Source organism: Scyliorhinus canicula, chromosome 10 (assembly GCF_902713615.1).
Source record: "Scyliorhinus canicula chromosome 10, sScyCan1.1, whole genome shotgun sequence".
Lineage (NCBI taxonomy): Eukaryota > Metazoa > Chordata > Chondrichthyes > Carcharhiniformes > Scyliorhinidae > Scyliorhinus > Scyliorhinus canicula.
In genome coordinates, this window is record NC_052155.1 from 144884566 (window position 1) to 144902033 (window position 17468).

General features: G+C 53.0%; 1 protein-coding gene across 1 annotated transcript in view; it reads right to left on the reverse strand.

The window, feature by feature from the left end:
- The window catches only part of itprid1 (ITPR interacting domain containing 1), a 269051-nt gene that overhangs the window by 106714 nt on the left and 144869 nt on the right, over nt 1-17468 (reverse strand). The window contains exons 9-10 of the mRNA XM_038809821.1: nt 12033-12508; nt 6505-6562 (exon numbers count right to left, since the gene is read on the reverse strand). Coding sequence (XP_038665749.1) covers nt 6505-6562; nt 12033-12508 — 534 coding nt within the window. The remainder of the gene's footprint in view (nt 1-6504; nt 6563-12032; nt 12509-17468) is intronic.

Below are 17468 nucleotides of genomic sequence, written 5' to 3' on the forward strand. Positions count from 1 at the left end.
GGGCATAGTGTAGGTTAGATGGCCTTTAGTTTTTTTTTTCCATGTCGGTGCAACATCGAGGGCCGAAGGGCCTGTACTGCGCTGTATCGTTCTATGTTCTATGTTCTATGTTATACAACAATAACGAACCACAATAAAATACCAAAAATAACAATAATATTAGCAATCATAAACATTCGCCCCACCTCCATGAACAACACAGCATTTTAACAACAACGCAAATTAACACAATATTAAGTTACATAAAAGAAACTACACTAAGGAACACCCCCCCTTACACCCCCTCCCCCCTTACACCCCCTCCCCCCCTCTCCCCTCCCCGGGTTGCTGCTGCTATTGACCAAGATACCTATCTTTGAGCCAGGAAGTCCAGAAAAAGCTGCCATCGTTTATAGAACCCTTGTATTGATCCTCTCAGGGCAAATTTGACCCTTTCCAATTTTATAAATCCTGCCATGTCACTGATCCAGGTCTCCACACTTGGGGGCCTCCCATCCTTCCACTGTAGCAAGATCCTTCGTCGGGCTACTAGGGACGCAAAGGCCAGGACACCGGCCTCTTTCGCCTCTTGCACTCCCGGCTCTACCGCAACTCCAAAAATCGCGAGTCCCCACCCTGGTTTGACCCTGGATCCAACCACCCTCGGCACCGTCCCCGCCACCCCCTTCCAGAATTCTTCCAGTGCCGGGCATGCCCAGAACATATGGGCGTGGTTCGCTGGACTCCCCGAACATCTGGTGCACCTGTCCTCACCCACAAAGAACCTACTCATCCTAGTCCCGGACATGTGGGCCCGGTGCAGCACCTTAAATTGGATGAGACTAAGCCTCGCACATGAGAAGGAAGAGTTGACTCTCTCCAAGGCATCCGCCCAAGTCCCGTCCTCTATCTGCTCCCCGACTTCCTCCTCCCATTTAGCCTTCAGCTCCTCCACTGACGACTCCTCCATCTCCTGCATTACCTGAGAGATGTCAGACACCTTCTCCTCTCCGAACCACACGCCCGAAAGCACTCTGTCCATCGCCCCCCGCGAGGGCAGCAAAGGGAATCCCTCTACCTGTCGCCTAGCAAACGCCTTTACCTGCAAGTATCTGAACATGTTCCCTTGGGGAAGCCCAAATTTATCTTCCAGCTCCCCCAGGCCCGCAAACCTCCCGCCAATAAACAGGTCCCTCAATTTGCTGATGCCCTCCCTTTGCCACCCCCTAAATCCCCCATCAGTGTTCCCTGGGATGAACCGATGATTGCCACCCAATGGAGCCTCCATCGAGCCCCCTGTTTCCCCCTATGCCGTCTCCACTGTCCCCAGATTCTTAGGGTTGCCGCCACCACCGGGCCCGTGGTAAACCTCTTAGGGGAGAGCGGCAACGGCGCCGTTACCATGGCACCCAGGCTCGTACCTCTACATGACACCATCTCCATTCTTTTCCACGCCGCCCCTCCCCCCACCATCACCCATTTACGCACCATTGACACATTGGCTGCCCAATAGTACCCCAGAAGGTTGGGCAGCGCCAGCCCACCTCCATCCCTTCCTCGCTCCAGGAACACCCTCCTCACTCTCGGAGTCCCATGTGCCCACACAAAGCTCAAAATACCGCTAGTCACTCTCCTAAAGAAGGCCCTGGGGATAAAGATGTGCAGGCACTAAAAGAGGAACAAAAACTTCGGAAGCACCGTCATTTTGACGGACTGCACCCTCCCCCCCAACGACAATGGCAGCATGTCCCACCTCTTGAACTCCTCGTCCATCTGATCTACAAGTCTGGTGAAATTATGTTTGTGAAGAGTCCCCCAGTCCCTGGCCACCTGCACCCCCAGGTACCTAAAGCTCTCCCCAGCCCGCCTAAGCGGGAGCCTACCAATTCCTTCCTCCTGGTCTCCAGGGTGCACCACAAACACCTCACTCGTGCCTAAATTTAGTTTATAACCTGAAAAGATCCCAAACTCAGCTAGCAGCTCCATCACCCCCGGCATCCCTCCCACCGGGTCCGCCACATACAGTAACAGGTCATCGGCATACAACGACACCCTATGTTCCTCCCCACCTCACACCAAACCTCTCCACCTCTCTGAATCCCTCAATGCCATCGCCAGTGGCTTGATTGCCAATGCAAACAACAAGGGGGACAGGGGGCAACCCTGCCTGGTCCCTCGGTAAAGCCGGAAGTACTCCGACCTCCTCCCATTCGTGGCCACGCACGCCATCGGGGCCTCATATAGCAGCCTTACCCATCTAATGAACCCTTCACCAAATCCAAACCTCCCCAACACCTCCCATAAGTACCCCCACTCCACTTTATCGAAGGCCTTCTCCGCATCCAGCGTCACCACTATCTCTGCCTCCCCCTCAATCGCCGGCATCATGATGACATTCAACAATCTCCGAACATTCGTGTTCAGCTGCCATTCCTTCACAAAACCTGTCTGGTCCTCGTGCACAACCCCTGGCACACAGTCCTCTATCCTGGTGGCCAGGATTTTTGCCAGCACCTTGGCATCTACATTGAGGAGAGATATGGGCCTGTATGAACCACACTGCTGGGGGCCCTTGTCCCTCTTTAAAATTAACGAGATCAGCGCCCGCGACATCGTCGGGGGCAAAGTCCCCCCTTCCCACGCTTCATTAAGTGTCCGCACCAGCAAGGGGCCCACTAGGTCCACAAACGTTTTATAAAATTCCACCGGGAACCCATCCGGCCCCGGTGCCTTCCCTGACTGCATTTGCCCGATCCCCTTAACTAGCTCCTCCAGCTCAATCGGCGCACCCAACCCCTCCACCTGCTCCTCCTGCACCTTCGGGAAAGAAAGCCCGTCGAGGAACCTCTCCATTCCCCTCCACTCCCCCGTTGGCTCCGACCGGTACAGTTCCCCGTAAAAGTCCTTGAAGACCTCATTCACCTCTACCCCCTTCCGCACCACATTCCCACTCTTGTCTCTCACTCCAGCAATTTCCTTAGCCGCATCCCGCTTGCGGAGCTGATGAGCCAGCATCCTACTCGCCTTTTCACCATGTTCATACACTGCCCCTTGTGCCTTCCTCCACTGTGCCTCTGCCTTTCTAGTGGTCAGCAAATCAAATTTAGCCTGCAGGCTGCGCCTCTCCCCCAACAGTCCCTCCTCTGGTGCCTCTGCGTACCTCCTGTCTACCTCCAGCATCTTTCCCACCAGTCTATCCCTCTCACTCCTCTCCCTGTGTGTCCGGATGGATATCAGCTCCCCACGAATCACTGCCTTCAGGGCTTCCCAGACCACCCCCACCTGAACCTCCCCCGTATCATTCACCTTGAGGTACCCCTCAATACTTGCCCGGACCCTCCTACACACCTCCTCCTCCGCCAACAACCCCACATCCAACCGCCACAACGGGCGCTGGTTCCGCACCTCCCTCATCTCCAACTCTATCCAATGCGGAGCGTGGTCGGAGATTGCAATGGCCGAATACTCAGCCTCCTCCACTCTCGGAATCAGTCCTCTACTCACCACGAAGAAGTCTATCCGAGAGTAGACCCTATGTACGTGGGAGAAGAAAGAGTACTTGCGTGCTCTCGGCCTCACAAACCTCCATGGATCCACCCCACCCACCTGGTCCATAAACCCTCGCAGTACCTTGGCCGCCGCCGACCACCTACCCGTCCTAGAGCTGGACCGATCCAGTGAAGGATCCAACACCGTATTGAAGTCCCCCCCCCCCCCAGTCCCCCCCCCCCGTCCCCCGTCCCCCGTCCCCCGTCCCCCGTCCCCGTCCCCCGTCCCCCCCCCCCTCCCCGTCCCCCCCCCCGTCCCCCATACCTACCCCCCTTATCCGCCACCACCTCCGATGCCTCAAGCGACACATTTTTCCCCACCAGAATCGCCACTCCTCGGTTCTTCACATCCAATCCAGAGTGGAAAACCTGCCCCACCCATCCCTTCCTCAGACGGACCTGGTCCACCACCTTCAGGTGGGTCTCCTGCAGCATTGCCACATCTGCCTTTAGCCCCTTCAGATGAGCAAGTACCCTCGACCGCTTCACCGGCCCATTCAATCCTCTCATATTGCAAGTGACCAACCGAATCAGAGGGCGTCCCACCCCCCTCCCCCGTCGACTAGCCATAGCCCATCGACTGCCCGCCCCAGGCCAGCACCCCCTGCCCGACCCAGTCCCCACAGCAACAACACCTCACCTCTGTCCCCCCAGCCCCTTCCTGACCCTACCAGCAGCAACCCGGTATTCCCCTTCCCCCCCTCCTTTCCCCCCTCCTTTCCCCCCCAGGCTAGGAACCCTCCTAGCCGTGAACCGCCCTCCATTGTACTTCCGTGGGTCAGCTAACTTCTGCTGACCCCGGAAACTCCGGCCAATAACCCGACCCCTCCCAAAGTGGGATCATCCCCCAATCTATCCCTCCTCCAGGCACCGCTCCAGCGCGGGGAAGAACCAGTTAAGGCCCCGCCTCCCCCCGTCTCCACACCCCAGCCCCGCAGCGTGGGAAACCAGAGGAAAGCCCGTGCTTTCACACTGCCCCACCACACCCTTCTGACGCAGCTCCCAAATACCAGCCCCACTCCATACCCCCAACCGACATAGAATACAACAAACCCCCCAACCCTCCCCGCAAGATACAAAACTCAAACAATGCCCCACAGCAAAAAAAATAACAGAACAACGCCCCCATAAATAACCATATCAAAATTGCAAAAGTACAAAAAAAAGAGAACACAGCAACAGCAGAATCCAGCACTAAAATATTACAACCGACCCCGCAACCCCCAACCCCTAGTTCAAGTCCAGTTTCTCCGTCTGCACGAAGGCCCACTCCTCCTCCGGGGAATCGAAATAATAACGCCGGTCCGAATAAGTTACCCACAGGCGCGCGGGCTGCAACATTCCGAACTTTATCTTTTTCCTGTAAAGCACCTCTTTCGTCCGATTAAATCCGGACCGCCGCTTAGCCACCTCTGCACTCCAATCCTGATAGATCCGTACTACCCCATTCTCCCAATTGCTGCTCTTCACCTTCTTAGCCCAGCGCAGCACACACTCCCGATCACCGAACCGGTGGAACCTCACCAGCACCGCACGCGGGGTTCATTCTCCTTAGGCCTCCTGGCCAGTACTCTGTGTGCTCCCTCCAGCTCCAAGGGCAGATGGAAAGACATGGCCCCCACTAGCGAGTTCAGCATCGTAGCCACGTAGGTTGTCAGGTCCGACCCCTCCAGCCCCTCCACAAGGCCCAAGATCCGCAGATTTTTCCGCCTCATGCGGTGATCAAGCTCCTCGAAGCGTTCCTGCCACTTCTTGTGGAGTGCCTCATGTCCCTCCACCTTACTCACGAGGATCCCGGTCTCCTCCTCTCATTCAGTGGCCTGCATCTGCAACTCCTTGATGGCAGCACCCTGGGTCATCTGAATCTCCGAGAGCCTTCTGTTTGTTTCCTGCAGAGAGCTCAGTACCTCAGCCTTGAAGTCTGCAAAACAGCGCAGGAGAGCAGCTTGTTGCTCCAGGGCCCATGGCTTCCACTCCTCTGGAGCTCTGCCAGCCGCCATCTTGGATTCCTTCCCCCGTTTTTTCTGGGGAGCTGCTGCCGTTTTTTCCCCCTTTCCACTCCGAGTTCGAGTCATGGACTGCGGGGAAATTCGATCAGCACACCTTCTCCCACCGGGAGACGTCGAAAAATTTCCGTTTTGGGCTCTATAAAGAACCGAAAAGTCCGTTTAAAACGGGAGCTCCCAAATGTGCGGCTTCCTACGTCATCGCCGACACCGGAAGTCGTGGTCATCCTCTATTATGGTGTTTGCCCTAAAAAAGGTAACACATTCTCTCAGCGTACTGTGCCCAGTCTTCTACACTCGCATCAAAAGCATCGAACCTCCTGAGGAGTGGCGTTTTAAAATTGGTTCTAACCTTGTTTCTCTTAAGCCCGATTCAGTCACTGTCTGGATGTCCAGCAGCGCCGCATGTAGTTCTGGTTTTTTTTGCCTCATCGCCAGTATTACAATCACAGGAGTCCCAAAAAGCTTTAAAGCCAATTTGTTTTTTCCAATATAAATGAAAGGCCGCAAAGCGGCGGAGAGTACAACCAGTCCCAGCCGGGACCTGCCAAAGATGCCAGATCCCTTCCTGGCTGACTTTATCGGTGGATTTTATCGAGCTCTGCGGTTGGACCTTCAATCCTCAGCGTGGAGCTCGTATTCCACAATCCCATAGGTAGATCAATCGGGTCATCCCCGTGGGTCCGGTGGGGGTTATTACAATGGGGAAGTAAACCTTAGGAGAGAGATAAGCATAAAACACATTGGCATGTCATTTTCACAGCTATGAAAGCATAGCTGTTGGTGTAAAGAAGATTAAACGCAAAGAAATGCTGACATGCCCTCAAACATGAAAATGCTATCGGAAAGGAATATGAATGTGTGGAAAAAACTCTGTGATTAAATATTAGAAAATTTAAAACATTCTAGTATGATTGTTTTTTCTTCCAACATTCAACCTTGTAGATCTTGTGACTAAAACATACACTGACCTAAAAATATTTTGTTGGCAGCCATTCTTGGACAACTATCTTCGTCAAAGCTCTGGACCTGAGACATAAAAGAAACATTATTATGTTCAATTTATATATTGTTTGTTACATATGAAGAGCATTTACAAATATCCAAAGACTATTGATAAATATATTGAACATAATAACAAAACAGCACCAAATTAATGTAGCATGTTTTTTATTGAAATACTCAGGACATCCCACATTGACTCTAATGAGGTTGAGGGGAGCCGGTGGCATAGTGGTATTATCACTGGACTAGTAAACCAAAAACCCAGGGTAATGCTCTGGGGACCTGGGTTCAAATACCAAATACTGCAGATGGTGAAATTTGAACTCAGTAAAAATCTGGAATGAAAAGTCTGATGATGACCATGAAACCATTGTCGATTGTCATATAAACCCATCTGGTTCACGAATGTCCTTTAGGGAAGTAAATCTGCCATCCTTACATGGTCTGGCCTGCATGTGACTCCTGACCCACATGTAGTTGACTCTTAACTGCCCCCTCAAAGGCAATTAAGGATGGGCAATTAAGGTTGAGTAATAAATGCTGACCCAGCCTGCGCTGCCAATGCCCCATAAACAAATAAAAAAAGATGAGCCATGAGACTGAGGCCAATATCTGCCAAGACATTAAGAGGAAAGATTTTCCTTCTTGTCCTGACTTCCTGTCCTGGCGGCACAGTTGCACAGTGGTTAGCACTGTGGCTTCACAGCTCCAGAGCCCAGGTTCGATTCCAGCTTGGGTCACTGTCTCTTGGGTCACGTTCTCCTGTGTCTGCGCGGGTTTCTTCCGGGTGCTCCGGTTTCCTCCCACAAGTCCCAAAAGACGTGCTGTTAGGTAATTTGGACATTCTGAATTCTCCCGCGGTGTATCTGAACAGGCGCCGGACTGTGGCGACTAGGGGCTTTTCACTGTCACTTCATTGCAGTGTGAATGTGAGCTCACTTGCGACAATAAAGGTTATTATTATTACCATCTACATTCCAGGGGGAGCACGGTGGCACAGTGGTTAGCACTGCTGCCTCGCAGCACCAGGGACCTGGGCTCAATTCCAGTCTCGGGTGGCTGTCTGTGCGGAGTCTGCACGTTCTCCCAGTGTCTGCGTGGGTTTCCTCCAGGTGCTCCGGTTTCCTCCCACAGTCCAAAAGTGTGCAGGTTAGGTGGATTGGCCATGATCAATTACCCCTTAGTGTCCACTAGGTTAGATGGGATTGCCAGGTTACGGTGATAGGGTGGGAGGCTTGGGCTTAGGTAGTGTGCTCTTCCCACATTTAATGGGCCAAATGGCCTCCTGCTGCACTGTTGGGGTTCTATACTTTTACATTCATCTACAAATGAAACAACTTCTCTTTGTCTAACCGATAAAACACATTCCTATTTTGGAGGAACTCAGGTCACCTCTCAGCCTTTTTTCCTGAGGAGCCCCAGTCTCTTCAGTCTCTCTCAATAGCTGCATCTTTCTGGGTACTGATTATCTTTGCAATTCATTTATTTACTCTTTCTCCAGTGCTCATTTATAAAAAAGTACACTTTCAAATGATGGGGACCAACCTAGAGGTTTGTCCTGGATGGTGTCCATTGTTTTGAGTGCTGCTGGTGCTGCACTCATCCAGGAAAATGGAGAGTGTTCCGTCTCACTTGAGCCTTGTAAATGGTGATCAGGCTTTGGGAAGTCAGGAGGCGAGTTACTCACTCCAGAATTTCCAGCCTCTGGCCTACTTGTGTAGCCACAGCATTACTATAGCAGGTCCAATTTGGTTTCTGGTGAATGGTAACCTGCAGGAGATTGCTGGATGGAGATTCTGTGTTCCCCGCTGATGCCCTGAAATAAGTTCTGTTAGATGGTGGGGTCTTTCTCGGTGCTGCCAACGCCGTGAAACACCCAGCTAAACTCACTCGACATGGGACTCTGTTTCTTTCCCATTAGATTCCGCCCATAATGTGGAATGAGTTGAGACTGACGTCTGTGATGGTGCAGACCTTGGGCATGGCTGAGATGGATTGCTCACTTGGTACTTCTGGCTGAAGATGGTTGCAAATGCTTCAGCCTTGTCATTGAAAATGGGGATATTTGTGGAGTTTTGACACAATAGCACAGTGGTTAGCACGGTCGCTTCACAGCTCCAGGGTCCCAGGTTCGATTCTTGGCTTGGATCACAGTCTGTGCGGAGTCTGCACGTTCTCCCATGTTTGTGTGGGTTTCCTCCAGGTGGTCCAGTTTCCCCCCACAGTCCAAAGATGTGTAGGCTAGGTGGATTGGCCATGCTAAATTGCCTTTACATAGAAAATAGAACAGCACAGTACAGGTCCTTCAGCGCACGATGTTGTGCCGACCATTTATCCTGATCTAAGATCTTTTTCCCTTCAATTTACTGCTGTCCATGTGCCTGTCTAAGAGTCGCTTAAAAGACCCTAATGATTCTGACTCCACCACCTCTGCTGGAAGTGCAATCCACGCACCCACCACTCTGTGTAAAGAACCTACCTCTGACATCTCCCCTATACCTTCCTCTAATCACCTTAAAATTATGTCCCCTCATGACAACCATTTCCGCCCTGGGGAAAAGTCTCTGGCTATCCACTCTCTCCATGCCTCTCATCACCTTGTACACCTCTATCAAGTCGCCTCTCTTCCTTCTTCGCCTCAGTGAGAAAACCCCTAGCTCTCTCAACCTTTCTTCATAAGACATGCCATCCAGTCCAGACAGCATCCTGGTAAACCTCCTCTGTACCCTCTCCAAAGCACCTTCCTATAATGAGGCGACCAGAACTGGACACAATATTCCAAGTGTTGTCTAACTAGAGTTTTATAAATCTGCAGCAAAACCTCACGGCTCTTAAACTCAATACCCCTGTTAATGAAAGCCAACACACCATACGCCTTCTTAACAACCCTATCAACCTGGGTGGCAACTTTGAAGGATCTATGTACGTGGACCCCAAGATCCCTCTGCGCCTCCACACTTCCAAGAATCCTGCCTTTATCCCTGTATTCAGTATTCAAATTCGACCTTCCAAAATGAATCACTTCACATTTATCTAGGTTGAACTCCATCTGCCACTTCTCAGCCCAGCTCTGCATCCTGTCAATGTCATGTTGTAACCTGTTGTAACCTGCAACAACCCTCAACACTATCTACAACTCCCCCAACCTTCGTGTCACCGGCAAACTTACTAACCCACCCTTCCACTTCCTCATCCAAGCCATTTCTAAAAACCACAAAGAGCAGTGGTCCCAGATCCCTGTGGGACACAACTCGTAACCGACCTCCAGGCGGAATATTTTCCATCCACTACCACTCGCTTTCTTTTGACCAGCCAATTTTGTATCCAGACAGCCAAATTTCCCTGTATCCCATGCCCCCTAACGTTCTGAATGAGCCTACCATGGGGAACCTTATCAAATGCCTTACTGAAATCCACATCCACTGCCCGACCTTCATCAATGTGTCTTGTCATAGAATCATAGAATCTACAGTGCAGAAGGAGGCCATTCAGCCCATCGAGTCTGCACCGGCTCTTGGAAAGAGCATCCCACCCAAGGTTAACACCTCCACCCTATCCCCATAACCCAGTAACCCCACCCAACACTAAGGGCAATTTTGGACACTAAGGGCAATTTATCATAGCCAATCCACCTAACCTGCACATCTTTGGACTGTGGGAGGAAACCGGAGCACCCGGAGGAAACCCACGCACACACGGGGAGGATATGCAGACTCCGCACAGATAGTGACCCAAGCCGGAATTGAACCTTGGACCCTGGAGCTGTGAAGCAATTGTGCTATTCACAATGCTACCGTGCTCTCACATCCTTAAAGAATTCAATGAGGCTTGTGAGGCATGACCTACCCCTCACAAAGCTGACTATCTTTAATCAAACTATGTTTTTCTAAATAATCATAAATCATGGGCCCGATTCTCCGCCCCCCCCGCCCTCCCGCTATTCTCCCCCCCCCCCCGCCCAACTCCCGACACGAATCGCTGCCGCCGTTTTTTTACGGCCGGCAGCGATTCACAGCTGTTCGATGGGCCGAAGTCCCAGCCCTTTACGCTGTTTTTACGAACGGCAAACACACCTGGTCTGGCCGTTCGTAAAAACGGCGGGAACAACTCGCTTTTTATAACCATGGCACCGATGGGCACGGCAGTACCACGGCCGTGCCAAGGGTGCCATGGACCTGCGATCGGTGGGCACCGATCGCGGGCAGCGGGCCCGATGCCCGCGCACTATTTGTCCTTCCGCCGCCCCGCAGTATCCATTCGCGGGGCGGCTGAGGGGCATCCCGGCAAATACGCGATGACGTCATCCGCGCATGCGCGGGTTGGAGTCTTCCAATCCGCGCATGCGCGGCTGACGTCATATGACGCGTCAGCCGGCGCTAACTCCGGCAAGCGGGCTTAACGAAATTCGTTAAGCCCGTGATGCCGGAGCTTGCGGCGTCGGGCTGCTAGCCCCGACCGGGGACCAGAATCGGTTCCCGGTCGGGAAGGGGCGCGCTGGCGTCAAACCCGCCTGGGTTTGACGCCAGCCTTACGATTTCTCCTATTTTGGGAGAATCGCGCCCCATATCTCTCAGAATCATTTCCAATATTTTGCTCACCACAGATGTAAGACTGATGGGTCTGTAATTCCCAGGGATTTCCCTATTCCCTTTCTTGAACAGGGGAACAACATTTAGTGTCCAAAAAGGTTAGGTGGAGTTACTGGGTTACGGGGAAAGGGTGCAGGTGTGGGCTTAAGTAGGGTGATTCAATGTGTCGAATGGCCTCCTTCTGCACTGTAAATTCTATGACTCAGTTCGTTGTTTCATTGACTACCATCAATCAGGACTGCATGTATAATGTATCTGTTGCCCAATGTCATAACTTGCAATGCAAATCTGCAGCACAAACAGCACCTGTCAAAGTGCTATCGTGGAAACATCAATGTGGATTTCAATGCCAAATGGGCATCCAGGACATTACAACAGTTCACCAATGTGTTGTCCAACAAATCGGTAGAATTGCTGACATGCCGCTCTGGATCTGAGTGTCTCATGAAGACTCTACCAGGTCATCTGCAAACTCCTCAACTGAAGGTTACAAGTGCCGAGAATGACCCCCCTCTAATCCCGCCCAGAACAGACTCTTTGTTTTTGCTTAGATCGCACCTTATGATTCTGTGCTGCGGAAGCAATCTCAAAGGAGAACAAGCACAGGCAGAGATACACAGAAGACAACCACTAAAGGAATGCAGAACGGTGTTTGGATTATTTTTGTACATTACCTTAGCATTCATCATACAGCAGGGTCACCAAAGTTGCACACAATATTCTAACTATGGCCTAAGAGATGATGTATATATGAAGAGCTTTTCCTCTTTGCTTTGATATTCTATGTCCCCATTTATAAAATCCAAAACCACATACATTTTTAAGCTATCTCTACTCGTCCATCGACTTTTGTGTGTTATTTTACTAGCATGTGCCTTGAATTCCATTTGCCCAATTTTGCTTACCTCTTCCATTTCGAAGGAATCTGGTGGCTGATTACTCGTGCAGATTTTCAGTTTCTTTGTTTGGAATGTAATCAGTCGGGATTCCCCATCTCTGCCTTTGGCACCCATTTCCAGAGAGGTACAAACTTGGCCCTCCTTCATATTAAGGGGCATATCAAGAGCCTTGTTCGCAACCTCATTCTGTGCTGCTGTCAGCGGTGCCAAAACGCTGTCCTCAGGAATACACTGGTGAGCACGATGGAAAGCAGCTTGTCTATCCTTTCCTGAAACTTCCTCGTTGCTTGCTACAAAACTTTGAGAGTCATTCATGTCCCGAGACAATTTCCTCAGCATTTTTCTACATTTTTCTTTTGTCTCCAAATGCTGTTGCTCCTCAGTGGTGAGCTCAGAGGATAGACTTTCGTTGACTATCTCCGTGTACAAGGAAGAGAACATGTCATTTGCTTTTTGTAAGGCTTCAAGTTGCTGGAAACGGTCTAAATGGACAAGAGGGGATTAAAGGAAAAACAGATTCTGTAAGACAATTAAAAATACCATGTGGTAACTTGGAAGGACATTGTCACAATCAAATGCAATTTCCTTTAAAACTATCAGACTCATCACAGTCCAAAATATTCCCAGGAAGATTTTTTTCCCATCATTCTGAGTGAACCTGCATCAACTTGAGCAACAATTTGCCTCAGTAGCCCCAACAGGAGGGGAAAAATATCAATTGCGATATGTGGGGCTGAATTTTACGATCGCCGATGCCGAAATTGTGATGCTCCGCCCTCTCAAGTACGCCTCACACCATCTGGACGGCCTCAGGACTGATGGGGGTGGTCCAGGGTGGCGAGAGGGGTTACTGATTGGTCATTATTTCGCAGGCGCCATGATGCACACCCACGGACCCTGGCCTTCTCCAGCCGTTTTTGGCTTTGGAGCTGGGAGCTTTACCCGGCGCGGCTGTAAACTCCCTAATGGTCCTGGAATTCGTGCAGCTGATGTGCCGTTTTTTCTGGCGTAAAACGCCAGTGTTCCCACGCCAGAGTCAGCACTTAGTCTGGGAATCGGAGAATCCAGCCTCTATTTTTTTCCAATCTTCTTGTGGAGAATCCAGAACCATGATCAAATTAAATGCCATGTCAGGAAGCACATACTTCTTTCATTCTTATCAAAATAAATCAGAAAGTGGGTAGAAAAGTGGAGGTGATGGAGAAGAGGCACAGTGGCACAGTGGTTAGCACTGCTGCCTCACAGCTCCAGGGTCCCGGGTTCAATTCCGACCTCAGGTGACTGTCTGTGTGGAATTTGCACTTTCTCTCCATGTCTGCGTGGGTTTCCTCCGGGTGCTCGGTTTTCTCCCACAGTCCAAAGATGGGCAGGTTAGGAGGATTGGCCATGATAAGTTGACCTTTTGTGTCAAAAAGGTTAGGTGGAGTTGCGGGGATAGGCTGGAGGTGTGGGATTAAGTAGGGTGCTCTTTCCAAGGGCCGGTGCAGACCTGCTGGGCCAAGTGGCCTCCTTCTGCGCTGTCGGGATTCTATAATGATTGCATTGATTGGGAGTGCAGGCTCTAGGGGCCACGTGGCCCATTCCTGCTCTTATTTCTGTTCCCAGCTTCACAGAAATGGTAGTAAAAACCTGCAACTTTCTCTGTCAAAAGTTATTGGGCGCGATTCTCCGCACCCGCGGAAAATCGTGAAGTTGCCCGTGAAAGCGGCCGAGTTTTGCGACGGCCCGACACGACCCATTTCCCGAGGTATTCACGTCCGGGAAATGGGCTAGGATCGGGTCCGCGTCAATCACGTGCGCGATGACGCCGGAACGCGGCGACGCTACGGACACGCCCACGTGACGCCGCCCGACGCCGTAAAAAGGCGCGGGCGAGCACAGAAACTGTAGGCCAAGATGTCGGAGCTGAGGAGAGCAGCCCCGTGATTTGTGGAGGCTGATGTGGAGATGCTGCTCGATTCCATCGCCACCCTGCCAGCGCGGTGCGCCAGGGCTGGCGTGAGGTTGCTGCTGCCGTCAGTGCTGTGGGGCAGACCCCTCGTTCAACTGACCAGTGTCGGAAGAAGATGCACAACCTCACCAGGGCAAGTGCCAAGAGGGTGCCCCCGGGTCACAACCATGCCTCCCCCCTTTACTTAATCACCCACCTCCCCCCCCGGCACGGGGGGTGGAGGGGGATTGGGGCAGAGTGAGTTGAGGGTGGTTCACAAAGTTGTCACAGACCCAGCGCTCTGGCCCCCATGGAGAGATGCAATGGTCTTATTACAACTTGACCCCCAAACTGTGCCAGTATCTGAACGGCCTGCTGATACCTGCCGTATTGTAATAATCTACCTATGCCCCCTCCCCCAACAGGACAAGACCGCTCACAACACCCGTGAGCGGAACAAGACGGGAGGGGGTTCGCCCATCCTGCGGCCCCTCACCACTTTTGAGCAGAGGGCCCTGGACCGTGTTGGCGGATCTGCTACTCGGGAGATCGCGCAATGCGAGGTTGGCGGAGCTGCAACAAGTGAGACAACCCTGCATGACAAACACCCCCCCTCTCCCATCCTCTGTCCCTTCACACACCCTGCACACTGGGATACCTCCCCCATCCTCTGTCCCTTCACACACCCTGCCCACTTGGACATCTCCCCCATCTTCTGTCCCATCACACACCCTGCCCACTGGGATACCTCCCCCATCCTCTGTCCCTTCACACACCCTGCCCACTGGGATACCTCCCCCATCCTCTGTCCCTTCAAACACCCTGCCCACTGGGACACCTCCCCCATCCTCTGTCCCTTCACACACCCTGCCCACTGGGATACCTCCCCCATCCTCTGTCCCTTCACACACCCTGCCCACTTGGACACCTCCCCATCCTCTGTCCCTTCACACTCTGCCCACTGGGACCGTCCAGCACCCGGCCGAGCGTCTCTAAATAACCCGTTTCATTCTCTTCCCTAGGACATGATGCCGAACGACCAGGGCCGTCTGGCTCCAGACGGACACAGGCATCTGCCCCCACCTCACCCGGGGCCTCACGACAGAGGGTGCCTAATCAGCGGGGAGTCCCATCCTCCCCAACAGAACCTGTGGAGCAGGACGCCCAGAGGGCGGCGACACCACTAGATAAAGAAATGGCCTGCGAACGCCCTGCGGCCTCTCAGCGGGCCGATGACATCGAGGAGGCGTCCACCCAAGACGACCTTGAGATTGCGGCACAGCTTTCTCCCACACCATCCACCATCCCAGAGACACTCACCCCGGCTGGCCTATTTAGTGATGAGGCTCCTGGGTCACAGTCTGGTTCGCACATCACAGCTGAGCAGGTACAGCAGGTGGAGGTCGGAGCAGCCGAGGGCCCGAGCTGGCGGAGGCCAGGCCAGGCCCAGGATGCAGCTGGCTCCCAGACGTTTTCAGAGTTCCTGGACTTTCTCAACCCACCCGCACAGCCGATGCATCAAGAAACCCAGGGAGACAATGACAGGATGAGGGCTGTCTTCCAGACTCTGCAGACGCTGTTAGAGGAGTCGAACCGCGTCCACGAGCAGGGAGTGGTGCCGCTCATGGCAGAAACCCAGGCCGTCACCGCACGGGTGGCATCCGCGGTGGAGGCAATGGGTGAAATGGTTTCGGCCATGGGTCAGGTTATGCAAGACGTTGGGCTTCACGTGCAGGCGTCATCCTCGGCCCTGGACAGGGTTGCCCTCTCACAGGCAGCAATGCGCCAGAGCCAAAACGACATTGCCGGCGTGCTGCGGGCCTTGGCCGAGTCTCAGCAGGTCATGGCCCAATCGCAGCAGTCAGTCGCGGAGAGCATCAACCGCCTGACACACGTGCTGGACGGCGTCGTGCACTCACAGGTTGAGGTCGCACAGTCCCTGGCGGGAATGTCTAACTCCCTGGACTCCGTCTCTGCAAACCTTCGGATCCTGGTGGATACCGTTGCAGGCCTCCAGGACTGGCAGCGCCAGGTGTCGGTGGTGCGACGGGGCACCTCCCCGCTCGCACCTCTGTCCCAAAGTGAGGCCCGGGGGCCACCGGGGCTCCCCAAGGGAGGAGGAGGTTTCGGGGCCTGTCCCATTAACTCCACCACGGGACGTCCCGGAATTCTCGGCCTCCCCCCGTCCCATCCCTGGTGCATCGGGTGGGCAGCAGCAGAGCAGGGTGGCACAACGTCACCCGAGACGCCCGCAGAGCAGCCTGGCCCATCAAGGCCGGGTCGCCCCAGGAAACGCTTTCCGAAGGAGAAACAAGTTGAAGGGGGCGATTCGCAGCAGTCCTCCTCCACTCCGGCTGTATCATCTGGGGAACCACTTAGACATAGTGGTAGGGCCCGTAAGGCAACAAAGATAGACACTGAGTAAGTCGGCACGGGTGAAGGGCACAGTTTAGTTGTAGGGGCTAGGACACCTGTAAATGTTTGTTCACATTAAACGCACTGTTCCACCTTACTTGTAATACCGTGTGATTGTTCCACAGCCACAGGAATTGTGATGGTGATCGAGTGTCGCTGGGGTTGACGAGCGGTGAAACGTCGGTGCCGGGTGTGCAGTCCCTTCCCCCCCCCCCCCCCCCCCTCCCACAGCTAGCCCACGCGGGCACGTGATAGAGTGTCCGTGACGATCTCAGCGGCCACCAAGGTGGATGGTTCACACACTCCCCCCTCCGCCTCCCCCACTCCCCCCTCCGTCTCCCCCACTACCCCCTCCGTCTCCCTCACTCCCCCCTCCATCTACCACACTCCCCCCCCACCCGATTCTGGTCGTGTCGGGGGCGCGTTCGAGCCCTTTGCCAGGAATGCCGACGTGTAGTTTGTGCGGGGTTCGGAGAATAGCGGGAGGGCGTCGGACCAGCGTCGCCGTGAAAATCTGCGCGGCCCGCTATTCTCCGAACCGGCGTGAGTGCGGAGAATCGCACCCAATGAGTCTAGTTCAATTAAACATTTCAAAACTGAGATTGAACATATTTTGATGGGTAAGGGTATGAAGAGAGATGAAACTAAGTCAGGTAGATCAAGTTAAGAGTCATGATCCAATTGAATGGCATAACAGGTTTGAAGGGCTAAATGGCCTCCACGTAAAAAGCAATTTCCAGGTGAAAGGAGGCCTCATTCCTCATGACAAATATCTAGTTTTGGCTGTGCCACAGAAAAAGATTGAGAGTTACTAGATCTTCCAGCCTGAACTAGTTATATCTGCAACTTCAGACCTAGCCAAACTGCAATGTTGGCATTTGAAACTGAGCTTAGGAGGAACTTCTTCACCCAAAGGGTTGTGAATCTATGGAATTCCTTGCCCAGTTCGGGCAGCATGGGCAGCACGGTAGCATGGTGGTTAGCATAAATGCTTCACAGCTCCAGGGTCCCAGGTTCGATTCCTGGCTGGGTCACTGTCTGCGGACTCTGCACGTCCTCCCCGTGTGTGCGTGGGTTTCCTCCGGGTGCTCCGGTTT